Below are 19122 nucleotides of genomic sequence, written 5' to 3' on the forward strand. Positions count from 1 at the left end.
GCCTGAGTGGCAAAGGACATGGAATGTGCTGAGATGCCCTGTGGCAGGGCAGACTCTGGGGAGTTGACCCCCCCGCAGAACAACGAGGGCCAGAGGAGCAGGACACAGTGTGGCGAGGGACCTCCAGTGTGAGAGGAAGGGTTTGCCTGCCCTGAGCAGCAGGTACAAGGACCCCTTTCCCAAAGCTGAATGGAGCAGGACGCCAGGTCAGTGGTTCCCACATCCTTTACGAAGGCAACCCACCAGCTGCACTTTGCCTTGTTTTGCGCCTCACCATTACCCATTCACACCCTCTGCCCTGCTCCCGCCCGACAGGGGAGCGAAGGGGCTGGACAGCTCATCCCCACAGCAGCAGCCTGCCCCACAGGGCTGGGCCCGGCTCCCTGCTCCAGGCCTCACTGCCCAGGGCAGGTCACCGTGCTGCTGGGGTTTGGCCTGGCCGCCCTCCTGACCCAAGCAGCAGCAGCACCACCTCCTGCCCTGGGTCACGCCTGGGGCAGGTGGCTGGGAAAGGGGCGCTGCTGGGGGGTGAGGTGGGCTCCCCCCAGGAAATACATGTTTGCCTAGGCCAGGAACCAGACCAGACCACCCCGCCCTGAACTGGTCTGGGACCCATCTAGAACCTTCCCAGGCCCCGCCCTTGAGGAAACCCTGCGCTAAGCCACGCCCCAGGCGGGAAAAGAAGCCACGGCCTGCTGGCTCCCAAGAAGGGGCCCATCGCTCTCTCCGTGCCTCCCATTGGCCCGCAGCTGACCACGTGCGGGCCCAGCCCTTGCCCGTTGAGCACGTCCATTCCCTCCACCCGTACCCACCTACACTCTCTCAGAATGGTTCCTCCCATCCCTTCTCTTCCGGGTGCAGAGAGGTCACTTCCGCTCTTGCGCATTGAGACCCGGGCCGGGCGGCAAATAAACGGGACGCGGTGGGTAGCGGCTGCCTCCCTGAGGGGAGGCAGGGGCTAGTTGCTCGCGCGGCGGCGGAGCTGCGGCGGCTCCTCAGGGGCGCCGAGCCGAGGCCTGTGTCCCGGGCCCGCGGAGGCGGCGCCGAGCCCCGCGTGCACGATGAGCGGCGGCGGCGGCTCGGACGGGAACGAGGAGTTCTACCAGCAGCTGCGGCTCCAGCAGCTGTACGAGGCCCGCCGCAGCGGCGAGGGCGAGCCCGACCCCTTCACCTACGTGGACCCGGCGGACGGGACGGCCTACGAGTGGGACCGAGACAAGAAGGCCTGGTTCCCTAAGGTAAGGCGGGCCGGGGGGCGGCGGCTCGCACGGGCCAGGGCCTCCCGTGGGGCGGGGCGCCCGGGCTGGGGGCGTGAGGGCAGCCGCCGCTTCAGGTGCCCCCGGTTCCCTCTGGGTTCCTGAGCCTTTCCCGGCGGCTAACGCCGTCCAGGAGCGGGGCCCAGGGCCGCACGCAGCGCCGAGCCCCGGGGCAGGCGCCCCAGAGCCCCAGAGGGGCTGATGGCTTTGCAGCACCAGAAAGCATTGGCCGTCTTTAGCTGCTGTATCTTCTTGCAAACTCGTGTCTAATTTACAGTCTTCCCTCGCCCCAGGTATCTCAGCATTGCTGTGTCCCGGCTTTCTCTTCCCGCGGTGCTGCCTTGTATGACATTCAGGGGGCTTTGGTGTCTGGGTGATAACAAATGGGGGGAGGGCGGCGGCAAATGGCTCTGGGAGTTCTTAGGGTTTCATTGAAGTCTGCCTTTGCAGATGATTTTTGTCTCGGCATCAATCTGCAGCAATGTTTTTACACGTTTCAGAAATTCCTGGAGTAAAACATTTTTATTATATACTGTGGGATAAGACTTCCCACAGAGGGGTGGGAAGATAGCATTAAGAGCTAATTAAATACAGGAGTCGTTAATCCCTGGGCAAGCCACTTATGAGAACAGGAGTCCTTGTGGCACCTTAGAGACTAACAAATCTCAGGTTCCACAAGTACTCCTGTTCTTTTTGCGGATACAGACTAACACGGCTACTACTCTGAAACCAGTTATGAGAGCGGCTCAGGTGACTGGCTGAATTCACACTCAATCAGAATTTCTGCTGCTGTACAGATGCAGACATTAGGGATAGGGAATTGTATGGTGGGTCAGTAATTTGCAAGCCACTTCCCACCCTTTCATAGAGCCCTGCATATGGGGTTTTCTCCTTAGCCATGATGTAACCATAGGTCCATGTTTGGAGTCTGGTATGCTTTCCCATTTTTTGTGTGCGTAGATCATACCTAATCATTTTAAGTTTTTTGATTTCTTAAGAGATGACAAGTATATTTTCCAGTATTCTTTTGCCTATGGTTTGTGCTTCTCCTAAATGAACCTGATGACTAGATGTGCACTGAAATAATGATCTCTTAATCCTGTTCTGGTGGAACAAACTTTGAGGGCCATTGGTCAGCAATTGTGTGAGAATTTGCACTTAATTGTACTGGGGAGAGAGGATTTAGGTTTTTAATGCTTTGATTGGAACCTTTCACAGTTATGAAAATTCACTCTTAAAGAGTACAGTAGCTGCTATTCTGTTCATGGCTGGTATTATAATAAAGTTGTTCGCTTAATATTCCAGAAGATCAGTCCCAGCAACAGTTGTTTTCCCTTTATCTTCCTGGTTTGGAATAATATGTCTCAGCTGGCCTGGGGTAAATAGAATATCAGATATACTAATATTCCACTGAGGTTTTTTTATTAATAACCCCTTTAACAAAAATTGTTTTGCACTAGCAACCAGTCCAGTTTCAAGAAGTAAAACAAAGTTGGTAATGTATTCGGAAGTAATTTTAAATTCATTTTGTTGGAACATTTTTCTTCACACTCAAATCTAAAAAGATCATGCTGCTGCAGGACAAATAGGGGTATTGATTCATTGATTTATTATTAAGTTATTTGATAAACAAAATTCTTAACTGTTCACTGAAAATTTCAAAACAATTTAATAAAACCCTTTAAGATCAAATTCAGCACCCATGAAAGTAATGAACTGTTGAGATTGGCTGGAGCCAAATATAGTGCAGATTACTGTAATATGGGAGGGGTAGAAGTGGGTTTTTTGCCCATGAAAGCGTATTCCCAAATAAATCTGTTAGTCTTTATGAACGAGGAGTCCGGTGGCACGTTAATGTAAGATTCTTCAAAGGTCAATGCATCCCTCCTAAATTAGGCCTGGGCCTTTTTAGATAGACAGACTTTTCATTTATCAGAGGGGTAGCTGTGTTAGTCTGAATCTGTAAAAAGCAACAGAGGGTCCTGTGGCACCTTTAAGACTAACAGAAGTATTGGGAGCATAAGCTTTCATGGGTAAGAACCTCACTTCTTCAGATGCAAGAAGTGAGGTTCTTACCCATGAAAGCTTATGCTCCCAATACTTCTGTTAGTCTTAAAGGTGCCACAGGGCCCTCTGTTGCTTTTTACAGACTTTTCATTGTGTAACCAAACTTTTACACTTGTGATATACTAGTGATTTCTAAACATTGGAATTTAGTGTTATGTGATTCTGCAGTAATGTGGCAAATTACTAAACTCCAGAAAGCTTTATATTAAGATTAATTCTGTGTTGGAGAAAGATGACTGTCATTGACAATTCTGCATCTCTTTCTTTGCCATGGGCATGTCCTTGTTAAGCTAAGAGTTTTCCAAACAAAACATTTATGTTGATACCCAAATAATCTATATAAAAGTTCAAGGAGGCTGTAGTGATTTAATTAGTTACCAGTTATCATGCAAGTATGGAGTTACTCAGAATCCCTACTATCTCACTCTTGTATTTTTGAACACAGATGAAACTCCTAGCGTATGGGTTAGTTCAGGAAAACCTAATCTTTTCTTACAAAGCTGAGTTCTCGTCTTTGAAAAGGTTGTCTGAAAACTTGACCATATTGACAGTGGAAAAGTTGGTTTAAACAATGAGAGGTTGTAACCTATTTGTGACACTAAAATGTCAAACTAAACTTCAGCTAGTATATTTTCTTGTCCTGTTACAACTATACAGTACCGAAAATGGTTTGTAAAAACCTTAGTACTAAAACTTATCTAGCAACAAATAAGCTATTGTAAGTTTTGCATCTAATCTAATATAGCAAATTTTTGCATTAAAGACAGATTTAGGCACTGCTTAGACACTCACTCTCCACAGGGAGGTTTGGTTGGGAGGGAAACCGCTAACATTCAGGTAATAGTCTGAGCCAAAGATTATGATCTTTGACTTAATCGTGTATTAGTGCATAGTGTAAATCTTAGTATAGGCAATATCTATTAACACCAGTCAATCTTCTTTGAAAATTTTTCTTCAAGAAGACAGGGGCCCACAAGTGTTAGTCAATTTAATAGTCAGTGTTTTGGTTCTTGGCTGCCTGTCAATGTCACTTCTCCTTGCTCATGGTTGAGAGCAATTGAGTTCTGTTCTTAGTATTACATTATGGGTTTCTTTCTGCCTCAGACAAATCTAACTCAGTAAGTGAAAGTATTAAAAGTTTCCCCTTGGAAGAGGGGACACTAATGAAAAGTGTTTAAATTTGTCTGCAATATAGAAAAAAGTTACTGAATAGCGTGTGCAGACTTCTCAGTATGGCTTTACTAATATCTGGCATTTATAAATTTTCAACTGCAGTGTCCATTTGAGCCTTTATATTTTCCTCTGTAAGTGAAGACATCTGGATTATTGTTTTAGTAGTTATCTTCAGAAATTCACCACCAGTAAACTTGTAATTGTGCCCTGGGGTTTATCTTTGAACTCTATTATAGATTAATATTTAACATTTCTTTTCTAGGTGACTGAAGACTTCCTGGCAACGTATCATGCTAACTATGGCTTCCCTACAGATAGTTTAGACAGTTCCTCTGCTTCAAAGACTGAAAGTAAGCCAGCTGTGGATTCAAGGACAGCAGGAGCACCGCAGTCAACAAATAAAAAAGCACCCCAACAAACAGATTCTAAACAAAAAGGAGAAAAAAGAAAACTTGACGCAGGTTAGGGTCTCCATTTTGCATAAGCTGGAAAATATACAATATTTAAGAAACAATGAGCAAATGTAATTGTGCATTAGTATTATGCACAGTAGAGATGCTCAGGCATCAGTTCTTGAAACACTTCTGAAATTGCATAGCATTTATTAGGTTCTAAAAACCTATATTTCTTATGTGAAATATAATCAAGTTACTAATAGTGTTCTGAGCTCTCAATGTTAAGTGGACGCTTCTTGGAAATTTAGTTAGTGAAACTGATAAATGAGAGCTTAGTGTTTAAAATCCTGTTCTATTTCTAGGGGTTTAGCACAACTTTTACAATTATAATTCTGTTTTTAGGATGGTTTCATGTTGAAGAAGACAAAAACACAAATGTGTATGTGACGGGTAAGTCATCACTTTTTTTTTTTAATATGGTGCCAAAGGTGTGTTAGGCAATTTATATAAATAAGTCTGCTCCAGAACACTTAATAGTGTGGATCACGTTTTAGGGCATTGTCTCATTGACTCCCTAGTCTCACCTTCATAATTGGACGGCCTACTTATGCTCACATTTATGATTGTATAACAGCTCTGTGACAACTACAGCAGTTGCTGAGATGGAAAAGTAGTACTAGGAAAGCGTTGAATAAATTTACCTGTTTAAACACAATTTAGCTGGCTGAAACGGGGGAGAGAGCTCAGTGTGGCCAGCTAGTACTCCAAGAACCACCAGCAAGTGCTCCATAGATTGCAGTGATACATGGACACAACTCATGAATCATTCATCTAGACCAGTAGTTCTCAACCGGGAGTCCCTAGGGGGCTGTGAGCAGGTTTCAGGGGGTCTGCCAATTAGGGCCAGCATTAGACTCACTGGAAGCCCCAGCAGAAAGCCAAAGTCCCACTGCATGGGGCTGAAGCCTGGGGCCCTGATCCCGCCACCCGGGGCTGAAGCCAAAGCCTGAGCAATGCGGGCCCCTGTGGCATGGGGCCCCAGACAATTGCCCTGTTTGCTGCTCCCTAACACTGGCCCCTGGCTTTTACATGCAGAAAAAGTTATTGTGGTACAGCTGGGTTGTGGAGTTTTTATAGCATGTTGTGGGTGGGGGGTCCCAGAAAGAAAAAGATTGAGAACCCCTGGTCTAGACTAGGACAAGATACAGTAAATGGAGGCAAAAAAACAGAATGAATAGGGGAAGGGAAGACAATTTTGCAGCAATATAATGTAGTTTCACAAATGTTATATCTTTTGCATCTTCTCATGCTTGTTCTTAGCCCAAAGATGAATTGGTTTGAAAAGGTAACACAACTGGCTGTTTTTTGAGTTACATGAGCACAAGAAAACATGCACCTGAAGCAGCATATCTTAAAACATGGAACTCTCCTTTCTCTAGGCTTGGCTAACTCAGGAATTTTTCATAATTTAAAAATATTTCAAATGCTGTTTTTCTTCTGCTCAAATAACTCACTTGTTTGAAATTTTAAACATTTCAAACTTCAGTATATGCAAAGTCTTAAATGAATGCATGTTGTACTAAATTAGCAAAAATGGTAAGAATGACAAGTGTGCTGGCTATGCAGTGTCTAACTTTCTGTCCCAATTAAAGTGTAAATACCTAAATGTGTGCACCGGGAAAAACTGTGCATTAGTTAATATATTTATTTGCACATAGGTTAATGTGTTTGCTATGTCATTGTTTTGGGATGTTAAGGAAACTTAAGTTCAAAAAGACAGACAGACAGTTTTCTGATCTGTGGATGTAGTTAATGGTTACTAAAGAAACCATAACATTTCCACAATTCACTTGCTTAAAAAGCAGAAAGATTACCAAACATTCAATTAACAGGAAATAAAACATATGCTCAAAACTAAATTAACTAACAAAAATACATTTATTTTTGTGCATGTAAAATCTCACCCATAACATTGCACTGACAGGTATTTTTCATTTAATAACTGATTCATTCTTGTTTCCTTTTTAAAATGGGCTTAGTGGTGTTGAAAAAGTGGGTTTGGAATTCACTATATAAATACATTCTAGGTTGATATGGTTGAATTTACTTTTCAGGTTTGCCTCCAGACATTACAAAGGATGAGTTTATACAGGTTATGTCAAAGTGTGGTATCATTATGCGAGATCCTCAGACGGAAGAATATAAAATTAAACTTTATAAAGACAAGCAAGGAAATCTTAAAGGAGATGGCCTCTGTTGTTATCTCAAGGTCAGTGATGTACTCAATGTAATGACTTTTTTTTTTTGGTTGGCTCTGCTTCATGACAAAGTAGTTCTTTATTGTCAAATATGAAAGGCTGCAACTTTTCTCTGACATGGAGAACTCTCTAGCTCAAAAGCTTGTCTCTTTCACCAACAGAAGTTGGTCAAATAAAAGATACTACCTCACTCACCTTCTCTCTCTAATATCCTGGGACCAGCATGGCTACAACATTGTATGCAACTTTTCCTGACACTTACCAACCACTGTTGGTTTTTATTAGATGTTGCTGATAGAGCGCTCTGAATGGGCATTTTGATGCCTTAAGATGACCACTGATCATAGTGTTGTTCACAGTCTTTACCTTGTTCTCTCACAGTCCATTGTATGCACCTGTTTTCACTCATTTTACTTAATTGCAAGCTCTTTGGGTTAGGGACCATCTTTTGTTATGTTTGTACAGTGTCTTCCACAGTGGGATACTATTTACTACAAACATTAAATTATTAATACCCAGGGGCAGAATTCAGAAAAGCTGCATCACAACATTATGGTCATAGTATTGTCAAGATAGTTTTTCTGAATTCTGTTAACGATTTGTATTTTCAGAATGCAGGCTGCAAAATATTTAACTATGAGGATCTTTCCAGTTGACTTTCAAGGAGGTTTAAGCTTCTGAGTCTGTCACTTTTGAAAGTGGAACTTAGGTCCTTTCGAAAATTTTATCTTTATCTTTTTAAATTCTTCCCTATAATTATAGTAGCTCACTGGAACTGTCACTACGGTTCAGTTTTTAGAAACGATTGGAATGAAGAGAAGTGGTGACTTGGTGAACTGCAGTTGGGGGGGTGAGTCTGTTAACTACACTGGTGAAATATGTGTTTTTGGGCCAGAGTCAAGCAATACTAAAAGTAGCCCCCTTTCAACATTAATTTTTGAAAACAGGTTTAAGCTTTGTTTGGGCATAGAGGAATTCATTTTTAATTTTTTAATCAAAACCTTCTCATTGATGATGCTTGTTTTAAGGCTTACTATAATTTGATTTATCTTCAAATAGCGAGAATCAGTTGAGCTTGCATTAAGACTTCTGGATGAGGATGAGATTAGAGGCTACAAATTGCATGTTGAAGTAGCAAAGTTTCAACTAAAGGGGGAGTATGATGCAAGCAAAAAGAAGAAGAAATGCAAAGACTACAAGAAGAGGCTGTCTCAACAACAAAAGTTTGTAACTTTTTCAGTAAAATGTTTTTTCTAAATGTCTTAGCTAAAACAGTTTTTCAAAGATTATATGTAGAGTTATTTCATTGGGATGGGGTGAGGAATATAAGTTAAATTCTGGCATCTTGAAAGTCCCTTGGATTGTCATGTTTGGTTGGAGTCCACAGAAAACCAAAAACTTCCATTACTTTCTTCTGGATGGGGTGTTACAGCTGAGAGGCAGAAAGTGTTGGTGTGTGTTTTTGTGGGTTTTTTTTTTTTTAAATGTGATGGAATTTTCCCTTCTGGAGTTATTGAATCTACAGAACCCTGTAGAGTCGCTTTTATCTCGTGATTAACGTTGATCCTATAAGGAGACAGCACTGTTTAGCTACCTGCATGTTACTGTTAGTTAAATTTAATAATTGCATTACACTTACAAAAATTCTAGAGCAGTTAGCATGAAGTTCCAATTAGTAAATGAACAAGTACACTGCTTTCTATTTTTGCCTGTTTATACACGGACATCTGCCTTCAGCATTCAAATGTTTTTATTTTAAAAAATTTCTTATGTGGAGGTGAATTACCTTTTTGGGAATCTTTAGATGTATGTTGTACTTTAAAGCTGGTATTCTGTTAACTTTTTTCTTTTAAGTGAGTCCTAGTCTGAACTGTGACATTAGGTGACTTCAAATACTTTGTCCTAAATTGTTCAAGGTACTTAATAGCCCAATTATGTTTCTCGGCCTCCTTTTCTTATCCCATGCTCCAGTTCAGCTGCAGCCTACAGAATATTTCTGAATGTTCAGTAGGCTACACTGACCGCTGAAGTTAAATTGGGCCTGTCTCTGTATTATGACATTCTTGTGCATGTTTATGGTATTTGAAACTGCTTTGCTAGAGGAACAGTGATTAACTTACCGATCACCTTTCCATTCTGTTTTCTAGAAGATTTAAATAATTCTTTAAAACCAAAGTAGCTATCACTACTGAAATCTGTATGTCAAATTAATGATTTTTTTCAACAAATACTTGTAGAAACTGAAGAAAGGTGCAACCATGTCTAACTATTGCTTCATTTCATTAGACAGTTGGATTGGAGGCCTGAGAAGAAAGATGCAACAGTTCGAAAGCGACATGAGCGTGTTGTTATCATCAGGAACATGTTCCACCCAAAGGATTTTGAGGTAGGAAAAACTAAATAATAGGTGAAGCTGGTAGTGCTGGCAATAGTCAACATTGCTCATTATTTACCATTATAAGACCCTGTTTTCAGTTGCTTATAACATTGCCAAATGTTAACTGTTCAGGCAAAAAGTTTCCATGCCAAGTGTCTGTCTCAGCCTGAATGTTTTTGAAAATTTCAGGTAACATGGTTCATCTGCTTCCACGAACAAAGCTAGAGAAAAATATTGCCTTGCCCATGTTTTAAAAACAAACAAACATCTTAGCTACTTCCTTGAGAAGCTCTAATGCCTCCATGGTTTGTAGCAGGGGCTTGAAATTTGGCTGTGCGTGTGTCTCTGCTGTCATAGATGCCATTTGCCATCCCCATGGAAATTCACCCAAATAAGACCAAGTTAAAATATGAAAATTTACACTTCGCACATGCTCAATAGAAACTTGTTATTTTGGTAGCAAATACTCTGAAGATACCATCTGCGCTGAGCATGCTCCATCCCTGGGCTGGTGGGGCTAAGCAGGACTTGCCCTGCAATTGTTGCTCCTGGTTGCTGGAGGTTATTGTTGCATCAGCTGGTGTCTCTCCCCCCACCCAAGCTCATTGAAGACCAGTACACCGGCCGGGGACACAGGACACCCCGACATCAGCCCCTGCCGCCCTCCCTGGATCTGCACAGCTGTCTCTCCCCCGCAAGCAGCAGCCTGGGCTCCCAGCCTGCTGCTGTGGGTCCTAGTGCCGGGGACAGCAGGAGTCCACATTCATGTTTTGATTCTGTAATTCCCTCCGATTACTCCCACAGCCTCCTCTCCCCACAGACCAAGGAGATCCACTCCCTCCCCTGTATCCAGACACTGTGTTTGCTGCTGGGAGCTGGCCTGCTCAGCTGGACAGTAGCTATGTGAGCTCAGTTTCAGAACTTCCTGGAGTTTTGCAAGGGGAAGGGCACATGCATGTGCAGCTGGATGCAGGGCACCAGAGTTCAAAACAGTGAGCAGAGCTATCTCAGTGGGCATTGTGGGATACCTCCTGGAGGCCAGTTACGGCAACATAATGAACACAGTGTCTACACTGATGTTTTGTCAATCTAACTTTGCTGCAAAAAGCTCTGCATCTCTTCTTGAGGTGGTTTTATTTTGAGGAGTATTGTAGCGTGTACACCTCCACTGTTTTGTTGACAAAAGCTGCCTTTTCGCTGACAAAACTAGGAACATTGGCAGATTGAAGAAAGGTGAGAATGTTTTAATTCAGAAATTGTCTCCTGAAATGCCAAAAAAATTTATGGCTATCTCCAGTGAACTCTGAAAAGCTAGAGGTATGTGCTCCAGTTTTCAAAACACATTTTGTCCATTACTATAGTACTTTATATGCCTTTAATGAGGAGCACCATGTATTTAAGACCCGTATTTTAAAAATCTCACTGAACTAGACTAATTCGAGTTTAGGATTCAAAATTAAATTTGTTTGCATGCCAAATTCCAAAACTATCCCTGTGTATCATGGAGAACCCATCCCACAAATACCGTAGTGGTATTCCATTTCCTCCAGTAGTTTGAGGTAAAAAATTAATTAAAACTAAACTGTGGCATTGGACTGAAAGCAGTCTTAACGCTCACTGTTGTAATCTTGACAACAGCATGCAGTTTTTTTGGTTGCCATTGGCAATTGAGTGGGAGGCAGAAGGAAAGTGGGTTTTCCCTTTTCCCCAGTAAAATAAAGAAAATTACACCTGCAAAAAATAAGTTGCCCAAAAGAACACACGCCAATAATGTTGATTTGGCAGCTAGCGTGAATCCCTTGAAATACTGAGGATTTTAAGTTCTAACACGTAATTTCACTTGATTCAGTGGATGAAGGGAAATAAGGAGATTTTAGTGTTTGCAGTTTAGTAATTTTAGGTAGATTCTTATACTCTTAAATCAAAATGGCTTGGTTGAAAAACCATCATGTGAGTTCAAAACTGGCTGAGACCTTGTCTTCACTGCTAGGTGGTGCTTTTTTAGCCTCTCCATAACTAACATTTGTGGTAAACTAGGTGAGGTCAGTACTATGCCACTGCTTCAGTTTAACCTTGCAGTAAAACTAAAGTGCATTGTCATCTCTGTGTTTACACGCTGAGAACTAATATTTGCAAGTTACCTTGTGATAAAAATCTCACCTTTTTAGCTGTGAAGACTCGGCCTGAAAGACCATACACAAAGGACAGTGATAAACAGCAATGCATCTTGATGGAAAGATCTAATGGAATGCCAAAGGGATTGGTAGCAAATGTAATCTAATTAAACATCTTGATTTGGAAGAGGGAGTAAACAATATTCATGAAACTCAAAAATGATACTAAAGTAGGAGATGTTGCAAATACTAGTAGAAATCACTGAGTGGAGGAAAGAACAGAAAATTAGAAAGTGAGATTTAGTTTGGAAAAAAGCAGTCCAGAATTTGAGAAATAATGTGAAAAGGAATGCTGCAAGTGCACAAATTAGGTCTGAGTTTGCCATGTGATCTGTTAAGTAGTATAGTTCATAGTGGCTGGAGTAGTTTTGTTTGCACTTGTAGCTGTATTGGTCCCAGGCTATAGGTCTGTGTAAGCTTGAAAGCTTGTCTCTTTCGCCAATAGAAGATATTACCTCACCCCCCTTGTCTTTCTAATAGTTTTGGGCATATTCAGAGACATTGCACCATGCATTAGGAAGGTAATATGTATTCTTCATATTGCTGGGGTTTGGCCACAATAGGATGTGTACACTGCATTTGGGGATAGTTTGACATGGTCTCTCAAGAATAGGAGGCTGCCTGATAAGAGTGGTTTCTTGAATAATTTCACTGTTTTCTAGAAATCTATTTTTAAGTAGCTTTAGGTGTTCCAATCAATGGGGCTTTTATTGTATCCTATTTCAATCAAGAACTTTCCCTGATACCAATACTAAATTTGCCTTTATTCCAAGCTATTATCCCATTTCACAATACTAAATCTCACTCATTCCTCAGAGGGTTTCTTTCTTATAGATTTATGCTTCCACCACACATTTAGTCTGAGCTGAGCAGTAACCGAGAGGCAGGACCTGACAATGCTCCTTTTTAAAGCACATAGAGTAGTACAATGGGAATGGAAAAGGACAGTCAGAAGTCCTTGGGATTGAGATGCCATCCCTATTTTAGTAAAAGCAGAGATTTGTAGACTGGCTCTTAAAACCAAAATAATCTCAAAAGTGAGTATGTCTGGTCACATTAAAGCCCTTCAGCTCCTCCCTGGTCACTTTTGTTATTCTCTGAACTTCCCCGGGAGGTGGTGTCTGGAAAAGAATGCAGTATTTGATTCCTAGAGGTAGACTTTTGCTAGTACTGTGAGTGGTTACTTAAACTGTTTCCTATTTGTTTGGAACAAAGCTTCATGCTTATTTCCAGGGCTTTCGAGCAGAGCCCTGGAGCTGGAGCACAGACCAGTAGGTTTTTGCCCGGAGCCGAGCAATTAAAAAATTTGATTGCTCCAAATCCCTGCTTATTTCTTAATATTTTGGATTGTCATTATTTTGCAACATACTATATAAGGAAAAGTACCCAGTGTGTTTCCTGTATAATACATTGCCACTATAAATCCTTTAAACTGTAGGACCTTAGTGTGTGAATTCCAGTCTGCAGCTTACACACATTTAAGGGAATTTTCAGCTTTATTTTTTGTTTAAAAAGCTTATTTTTAAAACAAATCCATATATTTATGTATTTCTTTACAGGAAGATCCTTTAGTACTGAATGAGATTAGGGAAGACCTACGGACAGAATGTGAAAAGTTTGGAGAAGTAAAGAAGGTTCTCTTATTTGATGTAGGTATTTTCTATTATGTTGCATGGTCATAATTACTGTCACCTTCTCAAATCAAATATACAAGATGTTCATGCTCCTTAAATCATGAATAAGATTTCTGGTTCTTTAAAATTTGTTTTTCATGCAATCTTAATTTCATTTTTCAAATTTTCAGTTCTTGAATTTAATTCAGAATTTCGTCCCATTTTAACAAAGGTGACGTTAAACTGCACATCTGCATATTCCAGCTCCCCCTATGTCTAGATGCAATATTCAGCTTCTCCAACAGATTTGGGGACATATGCATTAGAAGTTGAAAAGCATGCACCCATGAAATTGCAAATAGCGAAATTCAACTTTTTTTTTTTAAACACTGGACTGTGTACAAAAAGATTTGAAGTAGCTTTGTTTAAAACCTAAAGCTGAAAACCCTAATTGTGAAGTACTAAAGATGGTGCTGCTTCAAAATCTGAAAAGAATGGAAGGATACATATTTCAAAAGTATATACACATGAACAGGCTTGTACATATGTCTGCATATAAAACTGTGCCTGATCTCTTACAAGGGCAGAGTAAAGATCTTTGGAACAAAATTTAATTCCTGTTTAGTGATGTATATCAGAGGGTTTTGTCTTTTTCTTACAGCGACACCCAGATGGTGTGGCCTCTGTTTCATTTAAAGAACCAGAGGAAGCTGATCTGTGCATACAAGCTCTCCATGGAAGGTGGTTTGGTGGTCGTCAGCTAAGTGCTGAAACATGGGATGGTACAACAGATTATCAGGTAATCCTTAACTGCTTTTTTGTTTTTTTTACCAAATTTTAATTTCTAAAAATTCTTTAACTGTGAATCTATTTAATTTTAAAAATAGAGGAAATAAAATTTAAATGAAATCAGGAATTTAAATGTTCTTTTCAAAGAACAAATATTAAGCCTGGCTTACCTGCAGATGCCAGTTATTTGGGGTCCTAGCAGGCCTATTTTTTTGTTCTATTAAAAATTGTATTTAATCCAATTTTCAAAGGCCCCGATTATCTTAATTGTACACTGAAAGTAAATTGTTCAGTTATTCATTGCTGTACAAACATTGTTAACTAGCACAATGGGCCATGACTCAAGTGAAACCTCAGTATTAATGTAGTCAGTGTTGATTATACACCTCTACCCTGATATAACACGACCTGATATAACACGAATTCGGATATAATGCGGTAAAGCAGTGCTCCGGGGAGGTGGGGGGCTGCGCACTCCGGCAGATCAAAACAAGTTCGATATAACGGTTTCACCTATAACGCGTTAAGATTTTTTGGCTCCCGAGGACAGCGTTCTATCAGGGTAGAGGTGTAATCAAGTAGCTGTTGCATAGTTTTACCAAGTGTCAACTACTAATTTTTTTTACACTAAGTGAAAGGTTGGATTTCTGTAGTAATTTTAATTAAGGTTTATTTATACACAGGTGGAAGAGACCTCAAGAGAAAGAGAGGAAAGGCTCAAGTTGTGGGGGTCGTTTTTAGGAGAGTCTGATGCAGAGAAGCAGAAAATTGCAGCTGCTTCAAATTCTGCAGCTAGTAGTGTGCAACTGCCTGAAGATCAGCCTTCAAAAGATAATGGCACATCTAAAGGTGATGTGAATGATGAAGCTCATAAGAGAGAGGATAATGGTGAAGGCATTAATGAAGATGGCACTCCATCAACAGACAGCAGCCTTGCAGGCAGTGATGATGAAACAGATACATAACATCTCTAATATTTTATGAAAGCATGCTTTTTAGGGTGATGTTTGGATTTCTCTTATCCTGTGCTTCAGGGTGACTACAGACAGTGTTCATGTGTTTATATGCATATTTGATGTCATCAGCTTGTGCTTTGAAATTTTCATTAAAAGCCGTAGTTAATGAAGATCTAAGAAAGTTCATATTAATTGGCTATTGTTCAAGCAAAATATCTCAAGTTGCCAAGAGCACAGCAGAACTGACCAGGCTTCTTATGTCATATATTTGCTTGTCCGTGTTTAAATTATATAAATGTGAAGTGTGTGTGAACTCCAGTGTTTGAACAATTACATAGAATCTAAAAACATTTTAGTAATATACAAAGATATTAAAATCGATTTTAATGTTTGCTTTGGTTTCCCTACACTTTTGGAACTTGGTATCTTCCTATTAAAGTAACTGGCTTGAGCACTTTCGACAGTTTTACAGAACAGTTGTTGCAGTAAGGCCCAATATGCGTTGCCATATTAGGCATTTTCAAATAGCAGATCATGGAGCATGAAATTGTCTGTCTACAAAACTGAAAATTCTTGCCATAGCCTACATGGAGCCACAGATATTTTAAAATCAGAATGTTCAGTATAGAGGGGTCTCATCTCCTTCTTGAATCTTCCATTGATGTAAACCTGTTGTGAATATTTTGAGGAGATTAGCACCCGTAAACACTTCAACACCAGAACACTATGTAAATAAAACTGACCTCTAATCTTCAATTTAAATTCAGATGGTAGAATGAAGTATTTCCATATGCTGAAAGCATGTAAAAATTATACATTGAACATATGGCATTTTGTGGTTCTTTTGCCTTAAATCTAAGAAATGCTTTTTCTCTCTTTGGTAGGATGGGGAGTCAATATGTACCATATTCTTTTTGAGATAGATGCTTTTGGTTTAGTTCACAGCCTGAGGGGCCCCTTCCACCAAAGACTTCATAAAATTTAAAAGATTTTAACCTTTAATCCCAAGGTTGTCATACACTGTATGAATATCGGGGAACATGTTTTTCAAAAATTATCTGCCCTTTTATATTTATATTTTCTTGTTTTACTAGCCATTAAATTGACTTAAACATTTCTGTTCAGTTAGGCAACAATTTTCAAAACAATGCCGAAAGTTAGCCTTCTTAATTAGATGTGTGAAGTAGTCAGAAGTTCAAAAGTGACTTCAGTGGATCAGCTTGGATGCTGAGCATTTTTGAATAATATTACTTTAGGCACCCTGTTTAAAAATGTTGGTCCTAGTTCCTCAGCATATCTGTTAATATTTGGAACTTGCTCTGGATTATTTGTTCATTTGAGGATACCTTTTAAACTTCCAACTGGAATTGTTGATTCTTTTGAAAAAAGTAGATAGTGGGTTGTGAAAGATTATGGGTGTTAGTGCTCATGTTTCCAACTTGAAGCACTCAATTGTGATAGAAGACCTTGGTTGTTTTTAATTTGTACTGTACTTATCTTTGATTTTTTGAATTTGTCTGAACAGCTACACTAGCTAGGTTTTTTTGGTAATCACTGTGTTTATGTAGGTTATGGCAATAAGTTTGTATAAAATAATACTTGCCATTGTGGTTGCATCTTATTTCTTTATGAGCAACCTAGATAAGAGAATAGTAGTTAAGATTATCAGACTTGTAACCCCCTGATTGTATTAAATTGATGGATACTTTAATTATAAACTAGTGTGACAATTTAATTTTAAATAAAACACCCTTTTGGGATTTTTTTAAAGTTGATTATGCCCTTGAGAGGAAACCTTTAAATTCTCACTATCTCAGTAGATTCTTTTCCCATCTTTGAGCACATCATGAATTATAAACCTTAGCAAAATAAGTGCTTCTGATTTGTTTAGGGATTCTATTTTGGTTAGCATATAATTATGGATAGTATCAAATTCAAATTATCTTTAACCCATATAGTTCTATACAAAATGTTTCCGCTGGTACAGTATGTACTTAACCATTGTCATGGTTGCAAAAATGTGAATACTTAAAGCTTCTGTGTGCAACATGCAGCTTAATACCATGGGCACTGTTCTCAGCGCTTCTCTATTCTAGCTCCCAAACTCTAGGCTTTGGACCTGTCATGCTAGCATGCTTTGTTAGGTTTCTAGAGGTCCTAATTAATTATATAAAACATTCTGGGCAGTTCAATTTACCAATTAAAAAAGGGGAATTGAAATTGCTGTAGAGAATGCTTAAGAAATGAATATTTTACAGTACTACAATGCCTTATCAGTTAGTGTCAAATCAAATATAGTTTAGTATTGACTATTTAAAAGTATGCTTAAAAACCCATGTAAAACTAAGGAATTGGTGTATGGACAGTAACTTCCCTCTCAGTTGATTTAAAATTTGATTGGCTTGCCCACTTACTGAAATTAAAATGTCCTTATTTCAGACTGGAAACAAAGCAACAACAAAACCTAAAAAACAAAACAACTTTACTGGCATTTTGAAATAATTTCTAAGAATATAAAAATTTTCATGACACTGCCTGAAATTCTGAACCATTTGTTTCCGCTTCTAGCAAAACAACGGTCTACAATGAGACATTAACATTGAAGTTGGTACACCTCTCTTCACCTACCTTTTTTATGCTTTGACAGTAAAGTAGGGAAAATATTTTTTTTAAAGCAGCATCTTATCCATGAACTATACAAGAATTGTGAGAATGTATAGAAAACAGCGAGACAAATGACTGTTTCTAGTTTCCAGTGGGGTGTTTATGTAAATAGTGTTTTTAAGTTAGAGTACTTTTCCCTTTTTATTATATACAGTAATTATGAAAGTTTTCATAATTCATTAGCTTATAGGGGAAATTACAGTTTGCCATCTGATTATAGTGAATCACGTGATAACAAAACATGAATTTGAAGCACATGATTATGAATTCTAATATTACAGTAGAATAAGTTAGTGGACAGTGTGGAATTCTTAACTCTGATCTGCAGACGAGCAGAACTTGTGAATGTATTATTATTTAATAATTTTTTTAGACCTCTAGTAAGTGTTTTTATGCCAAGTGACTATGTAGTAGTAAACTTCTAAAATACAATATCTACCCCTAAAATAGTTTTACATGGGTACAGTCCAAAAGTAGCAGAAAACTTGAGTCTTGTCACGTGGCCTGAGACGCACAAAATTCTCACATAACCAGTCCCATTGAAGTAGACTGCTCTTGTGAGTACAGTTTTATAGGATTGAGTCCATGATCCTCTCAATTCAGTAAAGATGGCAAGATCAGGATTCAATATGGGTTTCTAGTTTTCCTTATGTTTCATTCCAAAGTGCTGTCAATATACTGCTTGCTTTCAGACCCTACCTTAAACCTTAGCTTTTGAAAGCCGTTTTCCTAATCTGATCTGTGCTGTTTCTGCCTGGATACCTGTATGAAGTTGTTAGTTAGCAGAGAAAACAGGTCTTGTCAGAAGTGAAAATTTCAAGAAGTTCTCTCCCCCCCCCGCCCTTATTTTTTTTTTATTTTTTTTTTAATATATTATAGTGTCTTATGAAAAGGCCAACTGTTTCTGGTCTCGCAGTAAACTGAAATGATTGGTCAGTAATCAATGTAGCTCAAATTCAGAGAGCTGCTTTCTGAAGATCCTGCTTGTAGATTTAGATAGTGGCAAAGCACTGCGTGTATTTAAAAGAATTTAAATACAAAGGGGGGGAATATTAAATAGTTTGCTCTTATATAAAGTGTGGATAATATTGCCAAGTTCTATTCTATTCATTATTTTGTATTGAAGGGCCAAATCATACTGATCTGTCATTTTATAATTGAATAATAGTCTAGTGATTCACAGATGCTTATGTGCATAAGAGGTGGTAAAACTAAACCAATTAAGTACTATGCAAAGATTAGACTGGAAAAGGGGAAAAAGCTGCAAAGGAGCAGATTTAAGTGTTTTTCACATTTGCATGTATATGTCTGAAGAGAGGAGGTGTAGGGATAGTTTAGTTTCATTTTGCATCAAAATGTTTGTTGCTCCTGCTGACTTTAACTTTTAAAATACAGCTGGA

At 39.5% G+C, this 19122-nt stretch overlaps 1 protein-coding gene across 1 annotated transcript; it reads left to right on the top strand.

The window, feature by feature from the left end:
- Nucleotides 1–886: 886 nt before the first annotated feature.
- HTATSF1 (HIV-1 Tat specific factor 1) lies at nt 887–15450 on the top strand. The gene is made up of 9 exons (XM_054040932.1): nt 887–1238; nt 4759–4957; nt 5294–5341; nt 7006–7160; nt 8209–8372; nt 9436–9535; nt 13260–13349; nt 13975–14112; nt 14786–15450. Exons 1-9 carry the CDS (start codon nt 1062–1064, stop codon nt 15065–15067), a joined length of 1353 nt encoding a protein of 450 aa, XP_053896907.1. The 5' UTR covers nt 887–1061; the 3' UTR covers nt 15068–15450.
- Nucleotides 15451–19122: the final 3672 nt, after the last annotated feature.

This window comes from Malaclemys terrapin, chromosome 9, assembly GCF_027887155.1.
Source record: "Malaclemys terrapin pileata isolate rMalTer1 chromosome 9, rMalTer1.hap1, whole genome shotgun sequence".
NCBI lineage: Eukaryota > Metazoa > Chordata > Testudines > Emydidae > Malaclemys > Malaclemys terrapin.

Excerpts from the sequence above, each read along its gene's own strand:
- HTATSF1 (XM_054040932.1), top strand. The coding sequence starts at position 1,062 with ATGAGCGGCGGCGGCGGCTCGGACGGGAACGAGGAGTTCTACCAGCAG. Across the intron at positions 8,373-9,435 it reads AGGCTGTCTCAACAACAAAA|ACAGTTGGATTGGAGGCCTG; the intron begins GTTTGTAACTTT and ends TCATTTCATTAG. Across the intron at positions 14,113-14,785 it reads ATGGTACAACAGATTATCAG|GTGGAAGAGACCTCAAGAGA; the intron begins GTAATCCTTAAC and ends ATTTATACACAG.